Source organism: Dryobates pubescens, chromosome 22 (assembly GCF_014839835.1).
Source record: "Dryobates pubescens isolate bDryPub1 chromosome 22, bDryPub1.pri, whole genome shotgun sequence".
Lineage (NCBI taxonomy): Eukaryota > Metazoa > Chordata > Aves > Piciformes > Picidae > Dryobates > Dryobates pubescens.
The window spans coordinates 19,442,318-19,452,431 of record NC_071633.1 but is presented as its reverse complement, the minus strand read 5'-3'; the positions used below and the strand labels follow the sequence as shown (position 1 = coordinate 19,452,431).

Here is a 10,114-nt window from a genome sequence, read left to right as displayed (position 1 = left end):
TTGGGATGGCCCTCCCTGCACGGGAGGTGAGGAGTCCCTGTGGGAGGAGGAGATGCAGCAGGGCTTTTGGGAAGAAAGAGGTTGGCTTCTTGGGGCACACTGTGTGCCAGGTGTGAGGAGCAGGCACTGGCAGGGCTGCAAGCAGGTAGAGCCAGGATCCCCCCTCCCACTGGCAGGCAGCAGCTGCCTGCAGCAGTGCCCCCGACTCGACACGTGCCTTTCTTTTGCCACTGTGAAATAGCTCTTTGAATCGTACTGTCTGGCTGCTTCCCTGGGCAGGGGAGGCCTGGCCTTCTGGCAGGGCTGAGCTCTTCCCCACGGGGAGCCTTAACTGTCTGCAGTGGGGCTGGAAGTCTGTTTCTGGGGAGGGGGAATCCCAGCACCTCCCCTCCCTCCCCTCTCAGTGATGGGATGCAGGGCTCTGGTCTGCAGCCTGTCCTGGGCAGAGTGAGCTGCCAGAGGAGCTGGGCTGTACCTTCCTCCCCTCTGCGCTGGTGGTGGTGGTGGTGGGAGCGTATCTAAGTGCTGTGATCTTTAGGGAAGCCCTTGGGCTCCCTCTGCAACTGGAAGCCTCTGTAGGAGGCTGCAAACTGGAGCAGGCCCCCTCCCCATTCTGGGCTCGTCTGGGGGGTGGGGAGGCTGCCGTGGGCAGAACTGGTGCCTTGCTCCTGCCCCAAAGCCCCTCCCAGCTCTGGCTGAGCCCTCCCTGACTCCAGCCCCACCTCAGCTTGGTTTGGTTTTGTTCTGGGGTCTAACTCTTCTATTTTCCTCTGAGTATGTAAAACACTAATTCCTTTTTAAATGTTGAATTTCAAATGAACCAAAAAAGAAAACAAGAGAGGCTCCTCCCTTCCCCCCTCCTGCCCGGGGCCAGCCCTGCGGGGCGGGGGGTGGGGAGCAGCCCGGGCCGTGGGCTGATTCCTGTGCACACTCTTGTAACGCTTTGGAAACAAAAATGAGGGTTTTTTATATAAATAAAGTTTTTAAAGTGTCTCTCTGCCTCCCAGGCTGCCCCCTGGCCCTTCCTCCCGCAGCTGCCCTCAAGAATTGCCTTTCCAGGGGCAGCCTCTGAGCCCTGCGAGATGCCACTTTGTGGCGAGCCCTCTGGGGCTGCTGTGGGACATTGTGTGTTCCTTCCCAGCCCAGGAGGGGAGAGCACAGAAAGCATTGGAGGCTTTGTGCTGAGCTCCAGCAGCTTTGCAGAGTGCTTGGGAGACAGCTGGAAGCCCTCTGCAGAGCACCCAGCTGGGGAGGTCTCTCCCTGAGTCTTCCCTCACCTCTGGTGCCAGGTAGGCTTTGCACAAGTGAAGAGATGCCGCTTGAAAAGCCTTGCTGGGGGAGCCCTCTAGGCAGGGCTGCCCTGGCAGAGCAGGACTAGGCTGCAACCATGCAGATCCCCTGCTGGGGAACAGCAAAGCCAGGCTCAAACACCAGCTCCACTCACTCTGGTTTTACCTCTCTGTGTCTGAAGGTAGAGGAGGAAATGCTGGAGCTTTGTGGCCGTTCCTTTCAGGGAGCAGTTTTCTGCTTCCTGCTGTCCATCAGCTTTTACTGCAGCAGCCTTGCAGTAGGGTGCAGAGCAAGTCTGGGCTGGGGTGGTGCTGAGTTCCTGCATGGTGCAGTGCAGCTGGAGCTTGACCTGCTCCTGGGAGGGCAGGGCTGCTGCCCTCTGGCTTATGGGGTAGAAGTGAGTGTGACAGAGTCACCCCGGGAGAGGGGAACCTCTTGCACCCAGGGGCAGCACAGCTGGATGCAGCTGGCCGTGGGGGCCTCCAGCCCTCCCACCTTGCCTCACCTCGCCCCTGCAGCCACCAGTGAGCAGAGCCAAGGCAGGGAGCAGGGGCAGCTGTTTTATTGCTTCAGAAGGGCAAGGGAGCAATGCCCAGGCTCTGTGGCTTGGCAAGGACAACATGAGGCAGGGTTAGCTTAGCAGGGATGATGCCAGGGCTGACCTGGCAGGGACGGTGCTGGGGGCTGGTGGTGGGGCAGAGGACTCAGAGGAAGAGCTTCTTGTGGCAGGCCTGGCAGTACATCTTGCCCTGGTGCTCGTGGAAGTTGCCTTTCTGCAGCTGGCCCAGGCAGTAGGCACAGGTGAAGTGCTCGGGGTGGTACTTGCGCCCCCCGGCCGTGATGCAGCGCCCGGTGACGGGGCGGGCACAGCCCTGGCAGATGCTGCCCTGCCGCTGGTAGAAGTGCAGCTCACAGTAGGGTCTCCCCTCCAGCTCGAAGAAGGAGCTGCCAGCAAAGCCTCTCAGGCAGTCCTGGGGGGTAGAAGGAGATGAAGAAGGTTGGCACAGCCTCGGGCACCTGCTGGGCCTCTCCCCTGCTGCCCACTCACCGCACAGACGAAGCACTCGGGGTGCCAGGCGCCCCCCACGGCTGCCAGGTAGTTGTCTGTCACGGGGCGCTCGCAGCCCTGGCAGCGGGGGGCAAACAGGGCTAGGAAGTCCTGGTGGCAGTAGGGCTTCTTGTTCTGCTCGTGGAAACCTGGGGGGAGAGCCTTAGGGTGGGCACCCCCCGGGGAAGGCTTGCGGCGGGGCATGGCTGCGGGGTGCCCAGGATGGGAGGCGGTGGGCAAGGGATGGGCTGATGTTGGGTGGGGCAACAGGCCTGGGGGCTGGGCTCTGGAGGGGGTACCGGGGGTAGGGGGTACCTGGCACCTACCCTCGTCTCCAAACACCTTCCCACAGTGAGCACAGAAGAAGTGCTCCGGGTGCCAGGTCTGGCCCAGGGCTGTGAGGACTCTCTGCGGGAAGAGGCGAGGTGAGGAGGTTGGTGGAGGCCGAGGGCGATGGAGGGGGCCGGGGGGTGTCCTACCTCACAGATGGGGCTGGCACAGTAGGCACAGCGGGGGGCAAAGGCCTGCTGGTAGTCCTCCTGGCAGTATGCCCGCCCGTCCCGCTCGAAGAAGGGCTGGCTGCCCAGCTCCTCCCCGCAGTGGGCACAGGTGAAGTGCTCAGGGTGCCAGGTTTTGCCTAGGGCTGTGAGGACCTGCGAGGAGGAGGGAGGGCAGCTCCAGGGGAGGCCAGGAGCTGAGGAGAGAGGGGTACCAGGAGGGCGAGGGCTCACCTTGCCGGCGATGGGCTTGTGGCAGGTGGCACAGATGCCCGCGGGGGCAGCTGTGATGCCCAGCTGCTGCAGGTCCTGGGTGAGGTTGCCCAGCATGTTGTCCAGTGAGGGTGAGGGCTCTGCTGGCGCCTTGGCTCCTTCTCCTGCAGCCTCTGCCAGGAAGCAGCCCTGCTGGCCAGGAAAGCAGGATGGTGAGGGGCTGGTGAGGGCCTGGCCCCCGGTGTCCCCTCCCCCAGACAAGGCTCTCACCTTGCTCTGCATCTGGCCCAGGGCAGCCAGGAGCTCATCCAGCTGCTGGGCAGCTGCCGTGGGTGGGGGCTGTGGGACTGGCGTGGGGCTGCTGGGCACAGCAGAGAGAGAGGGAGGCTGTGGCTCCACCCCAAGGTCAGACAGTACCTGAGGCTGAGAAACATCCCCCCACAAGGCGCTGCCCTCTCCTTCTAGGGCACAGTCTGTGGAGGGATGGCCACCTGTGGCACCTCAGCCCTCACTTTAGCAGTGCTGTAGAGATGCAGGGTACACAACTCCCCCCACCCCCCTCAGCTCCTGCACCTGATCTTTGGTGTGCTGTAGGTCAGCTGCCCCCAGAGGATGTATCCAAGCAAGGCAAAGTGGAGCCCCAGATGGTTTTGCCCTCCCAAGGCCATGTTTTACCTGGGTGCTGTCTTCAAAGTCTGCTGCAGAGGCTGAGCCTGAGGTGGCATCTGTGCCTAGAGGGACAAACCTCTGTGGCCAAGCCTGCAGGGTGCTCCCCTGGCCCTCTGCCTGCCTGGCACCACCGCCCCGGTCTCATCCACCAGCCCCACTGTGCCAAGGCCTTACCTTTGGGGCTTCATGGCCACAAAGGGTGGGAGGCTCATCTGGGACCGGATCCTGCTTGAAGGAGCCCAGCACCTGCAGCCTGCAGTCCTCAGAGGCTGGGCAAGAGCTCTGCTCCAGTTCTGCCAGGAGAGCATCTGCAGAGAGGGCCCTGGGTCAGGTACCACAGCCCCTGGCTGCCTTCCCTGCCTCTGCACTCCCCACAGCAGCTTTGTGCCGCTGCTGAAAGCCCAGGAGCAGGAGGAGCAGCTCAGCCTGGTGCCAGCTGTGCCAGCTGTGGCTGGGGCAGCAATGGAGCTGCTCTCCCTGCGGCGTCTCCCCTGGGAAGGAAGGAAGGAAGGGGAGTCCCTAATTGTTTTCCACTCGGTGGTTTTCTCTCTGCTGGAATTCCTGCCTGCTAGGAAGCTTTCCCAGCAGCAGAAGAGAGAGGCTTCAGCACAGGAGATAGGTTTGTGTGTTTTAATTAACACAGGCATTGGTCCAGCCTGGAGCTCAGGTGAAGCTGCAGCTGCTGGGTACAGAGCGACCAGGAGAAAAACTCTTAGCCCTCAAAGATCAGCTGGAAACCAGCAGGAAGACTCAGCGGGGAGGAGGAGATGCAGCAGAGATGTCGCTGGAAGACCAGAAGGTGACAAGGAAAGCCCAGGAGTGAAAGGACCTCAGCGATGTAAAGTAAGTTCTTAGCCGTCCTAACTCATCTGTATCGCTAAGCTCCACCTAAGAGCCGCGCTTAGCTCCGCTCGGGGCTCGCAGCCCTTCGGGTCGATTCCCAGCGTGCTCTTAACGATTACAGCGATCGGGAAGTCTTTCACCGCCTCGCCTGCCTGGGGGGAGGGATGGATGGACGGAGCCGGGGGGCTGAACGAGCACCTGGTCAGAACTGGAGCGGCAGGAAACGGCTGCGGCAGCAGCGATGCAGATCCTGGCTGCACACCGCGGAGCCGAGCGGCCCCAAAGAGAGCAGCAGAAGGTCTAAGGGAGCCGGGGGTCAGCCCTGCCCCGGGGCACGGGGCCGGAGAAGCAGCTGCGCTGGAGTGGGGGCAATCCCCCTGCTCCCCCAGCGTGAGGGCAGGGGGATGCCAAGGGCCAGCCCGAAGCAGCACTTCGCTCTCTGCGGGAAGGGCCCCGAGGCGCAGCCCTGCCGGGGGTTGTGCCGGAGTGCAGTTGAGGGCTGGTGAGTGCTGCTTGGCAAGCCAGAGACGGCGCAGGGGAAAGCAGGAGCCCTGCTGCAAGCACTCCTTCAGGAGGGCAGCACCCTTGTGGTGGCCGCATCCTGCCCTGGGGGTGGGCAGCTGGGTGAAGGGCGCTCAGGGCCGCCCCACCCCACCCCGAGGCAGCGGAAAGACAAAGCTCCTCTGAGCTGCTGAAGCAAGACCCTGCCCCAAGCCTGGGCGTAGGGCTGGCCCTGCAGAGCCCCAGCTTACCTAAATCCTCCATCCTGCCGTGGTGGGGGGTCCTGGGGGCCGGGGCAGCACCCGCAGGGCACGAGGCTGCAGGCTTGCAGTTCCCCTCTGGGGCTGGGGTTTGCCACTCGGGGAGATTCTCCTCTGTGGGCTGTGTGCTTTGCACCACGTGATGGGCAACAGGAAGAAAGCAGTGGCAGGGGCTGGGGCAAAGGCAGCCAGAAGCAGCCCCAGGCTGGGTCTGGAGGAGGAAGAGCCTGGCTCTCAGCCTGTCTGGGTAAAACCACCCCAGCCCCTCGGCCTTCTCAGCTGGAAGGCTGAGCACAGGCAGCCTGCAGCCCCAGGCCCTGCCCAGCTGCCACCAGCTGCCTGTGACAAGCAGTGGCACCCCTGCACCAGGTGGCAATGTGTCTGTGACAGAAGCAGGCCCAGGACCTGCAGTGACAGCAGCTCTAGCACAGCCTCAGCCTCTGGGGGATGCTTTGGGAGCCTCCTCTTGTTCCCAGCTAAGGGCAAAGCTCTTGGTGTCATTTAGAGCCAGCCTGAGCACAAGGGCTGGGCTGCCTGCAGCAGGGCAGGCGCTGGTGGCAGTGCCACCGCTGCTGCCTCTTCTCCATGCTCTCTGTGCTGATGCCTAAAAGCCTTCCAGAGGTACCACACGTGCAGCTGCTGGGCACAGCTCAGCACAGCACTGCCAGCCAGGCACAACAGCCAGGAGCAGGCTGGAGCAGTGCTCTGTGCTGGCAACTTGAGGGATTTACCTTCCCCTGGGGCTTTTCTGCTTCTCCTGAGCCAGGCTGCTCCCTTCCTTGGCACCTCGGGGGAGAAGCCCCTGGGCACCTGCATCTCTCTCTTGAGACAGGGGCACTGCAGGTGGCTTCTGGGAGAGCAATTCCTACCCAAGCCAAATGGCTCTGTTGTGTTTGCCAGGCAGGAGCAGCTCTAGCTCTGGGCACAGCTTTGCTCTGGCAGCTTTTATGCCTCATCAAGGGAGCTTCCAGAAGACCCTCAGAGAAAGGGTTGCAAGACAGCACTGCACTGCTTCCACCACGACACAAGGTGCTTCCTTCAGGCGTGCTGCTGATCCTGGGCAGCGAGAGGTCCAACCCCAGGCTGGGGAAGAGCAGGCCAGCAGGATCAGGGGCTGCAGTCAGCACCTGTCAGTGTCTCTCAGACTGGTCTGAGCTTGCTCCTTCCACACCCACCCTCTCCCTGAGTCCCCTGAGCGCTGTGCCATGGGCCCTGCAGCATCCTACACCCCTGAGGAATGAACACTTGCTCAAGAGGCCAAGCTGAGGTGGCCTTGGGCATTCCTTCTCACACGCCCTTGGTCCCATCTGCAGCAGCAAGGGGGAGCAAGGTCAACTTCAGCCCCTTTGCACCAAGCTGGAATGCTGAGGCTCACTTCATTATTGCCCCTCCAAGCTGCTACCACCTCTCTTGCTACCTGCCAGCAGCAGGGATGTCCCAAGGGTCTCACCTCAGGAAAGGTCACTGGGGAGGCTGAACTCTGAGTCCTGGGCTGCATTTCAGGGCAGGCACTACTGAGAGCCACCTGAAAGAGAGGAGGAGGAGCTGCTTCTATCCCTCCCTTCCAGCTGCCTCCAGACAGGGCCCTTGGGTCAGGCACTTCCCTTTCTGCAGAGAACAGAATCTTCCTCTTTGTGGCAGGGTTGGGATTGCTTTAGACTTCTCAGTAATTTACTCTCCCCTTCCAGTGGGAAGGTGAGCCCTGGTGGGAATGGCTGCCTGGAGCTGGAGCTTCACTTGCAAATGTTCCCCTTGCAAAACAGCAGCCCAACACCTGTGTCCTGACCTGAGCTGTGTCCTTCTGCCCTGGCTTAGCCAAGCCCTTGTAACAGGCCTTGTGCCTCACCTGCAAGGCAGAAACCCATCCCAACAGCAAGCTGAGAATAACTTCCCCCAGCCAGAGTGTTTTCCTTGCAAGGAAAGTGACTTTATTTAAGGAGGAAGGCAAAGTCCTGTCCCAGCTGCCAGGCTGCCTCACCTGCAGCAGAAGGGCTGTGCCGGGGAAGTGCTGCCTCTCAGGCTTCCAGCTAGACAAATCCTTGTGGGGAGAGAGAGCATTTTCAGCCCCTCACACCACACACAGCAGCAGGCATTGCTTAATTCCTTCCCTGAGAGAGCAGCAGTGCAGCTGAAAGAAAAACAAATGCACACCAGGCTGCCCCAGCCCAGGAGCCAGCCCAGCTGGCTGTGCTGAAACCCAACCTCAAGCCACCCAGGAACCCAACTCTGCAGAAGGTTTGTGCACTGCCACAGCTTCTGCAGGAGCCTCTTGCCTTGGCCTGCAAGGGGTGGAGCAATCCCCCCCTGGCCCGAACTTGTCTGGCTCTTTCCTCCTTAGGCTGTCCTGCTCCCTACAGCCTGCTGGCTTTGCCAGGAGCAACCAGCCTGTGTGCAGCCCTCCAGTCAGAGGGGTCCCTGGAGCACTCTCAGCAGTTGAGGAGTGGAGCTGTGGGCACCCATTTCCAGTCACACCTAACAAAGCTTAGGAGTCCAAACCACAAGAGGGGAAGGAAACCAAAGGCAGCCCAGCTGCTCACAGGGATGGCTCTCGGCTCCCGAGCCTGACTGAGCAGCTCACTACCTCAGGCTCTTTGAATTCCCCTTCTGGTGTCAGAGGGAATAAAGACCGCTTGGTGCTGCTACCGTGGCGGGGTCCCCTTCCCAGGAGAGCGCTGCATGCCTTTGAAGCACAGCGTGGAGGTGAACGCCGGCTTGTGCAGCGGAGCCTTCCCCTTCCCGGCGCCGCCGCGCGGGGGCAGGGGGGCAGTACACGGAGCGCAGGAAGCGCAGCGTTGCCTGCCTCTCTTCAGCCCTTTGCAAGGCGGCTTCCACCTGCTCCCCAAACAGATCCTTCCCCGTGTAGGGTAAGTTCTGAAGCTTTGCCTGCACCTCCTGCTGGAAGCCGGCGGCTTGCAGCCAAGCAGACCGCTGCGCATCCACCGCCAAGGCAGCAGCTCTCGCCAGCGTGTCCCCTGCGTCAAAGGCTGCTTGCAGCTGGTGCCTGGCCAGGTCGGTGCCCTCGAGGGCAATGTTCTGCAAGGCCTGATGAAGGTCCTGAGGCAGTTTCTTTGTCAGCACAGAAACTTTCTTCCAGAGCTCAGCTTGCCCTCTGGCCATGTAGACCTCGTAGTCCACCACGCGAAGGGCTGCGGCCGCCGCCCGGTAAACCTTCCGGCCAAACGACTGCAGGGGCTGCAGCTGGGGGCTCTGGGGTGCAGAGCTGGGCTCCCCTCTGCCCTTCTCCCTCGCTGCTGCTGCTTCCACTCCCACGCTCTTGTGGGCAGGCTGAGAGCTGTAACCCACCGCGTCCTCGGGGAGGAGGTATTTCCTCTCCACTTCCTGGGACACAGGGAGCGCAGCGTGCGGTGCCTGCCACACTTTCTTTACCAGCCTGTCCAAGACAGGGTGCAAGGGCACAGCAACTCTGTTGCAGGAGGGGCTTTGACCCAGGTACTGATCCATGAGGCTCCCTGCCGACTCCTGGAGTGGAATTAAATGAAACCCAACCAGATTAGCCAATCTTCTCAAAAACTGGGGGAAAGATGGATTTTCTGATGTGGAAGCAGCACCCTTCTGTTCTGCTCTGAAAGGGGAGGCAAGATCAGCCACATCCTCCTCTCCAGAAGAATCAGAGCAGGAATCCTCATGCCCAAAGGCAACACCTGGGTTCCAGCTGGATGAGTCACAAACCACTGCTGGTGAGGTGGGGTGAGGGGACACTGCTGGGCAGGGGGGCGACAGTGGCTGTACTGAAGCTGTTGGCAGAAAGGGTATCCGACTGGAGGTGACTCCTTCGTCCAGGGGGAAGGACAGCTCTTGAGATCCAGAGGATGTCCTTGGTTCTGAAAGCATCCTGGATGCACTGGAGCTCACCAAAGGCTCTGCAGCGAGTGCTGAAGGCTGCTTTCTGGGTCTTGATGCAGCCTCGGCTATAAGGAGGATGGATCTGGCCAGGTCAGAGAGCATGCCCAGCCACTGGGAGTCCCCAGAGGGCTCTTCTGGTCCCGACAGTGGGTGGAGGGCATGGGGTGGAGGCTGGGACACAGAACCGCTTGAAGGTGGTGGCTTCAGCATTTGTGGGCTTGCAGCTTCTGGATTCTGTTTGGTTCTTACATGACAGTGCTTCCTCTGTGGGGAGTACGCGTTGTCAGGTACTGCCCAAGCTTTGCCTTGAGGAGGCAGCTCAGGTTTTGGAGATGGCAGTATCGGCTGCTCCAGCGGAGCTGCTCCCCCAGGCTCTGCCGGAAGGCACAGCGGGGTCACCGGCTGCGGCGCTGGCACCGAGCCCTGACTACGGGCAGGGAAGGCGAGATCGTGCCGGCGCTTGGTGGCTTTCCCCTTTGCTGCTCCGCAGCTCACCCGCCCAGGGAGCGGGTCAGTGCCAGCGCCGGGCCGGGCCTGCAGCAGGGCGCGGAGCTGCTTCCCGCGAAGCCGAGCGGCGCAGGGGGCCATGGCGGCGCAGACCCCGCAGCCCAGCGGGTCGTGGCCCGCTCCAAGGCAGAGGACGCAACGGTCGTGCTCATCCGTTATGGAGATCCTGCGGCCGCAGGGGCACTGCCTGGGCCCCGGGGCGGGCCCGCCGGCCGCCATCCTGCCGGCCGCCATCCTGCCGTCCGCGGCAAGGGCGGCTCGGCCGGCCGCCTCCCGGCGTGCCCCGCGGCCGCTTCCGGCAGGGCCGAGCCTACTCCGCCGCGGGGAACTACATCTCCCGGCAAGCAGCGCGCATGCGCGGAGGCTGGACGGAAGAGGGCGGTACAGGACAGCCAAGCCCCACCCCCTTTGCGCCGGCCGCC

At 62.1% G+C, this 10,114-nt stretch overlaps 1 protein-coding gene across 1 annotated transcript; it reads right to left on the bottom strand.

Annotated features, from left to right (window-relative positions):
• Nucleotides 1–1,927: 1,927 nt before the first annotated feature.
• On the bottom strand, nucleotides 1,928–5,380 carry LPXN (leupaxin). Its single transcript, XM_054171708.1, has 9 exons — nucleotides 5,313–5,380; nucleotides 3,892–4,025; nucleotides 3,724–3,779; nucleotides 3,319–3,406; nucleotides 3,070–3,237; nucleotides 2,818–2,991; nucleotides 2,665–2,746; nucleotides 2,339–2,487; nucleotides 1,928–2,261 (listed from the first exon to the last, which is right to left on the bottom strand). The coding sequence occupies exons 1-9, from the start codon at nucleotides 5,323–5,325 to the stop codon at nucleotides 1,995–1,997; spliced, it is 1,131 nt and encodes a 376-aa protein (XP_054027683.1). The 5' UTR covers nucleotides 5,326–5,380; the 3' UTR covers nucleotides 1,928–1,994.
• Between the last annotated feature and the right edge of the window lie 4,734 nt (nucleotides 5,381–10,114).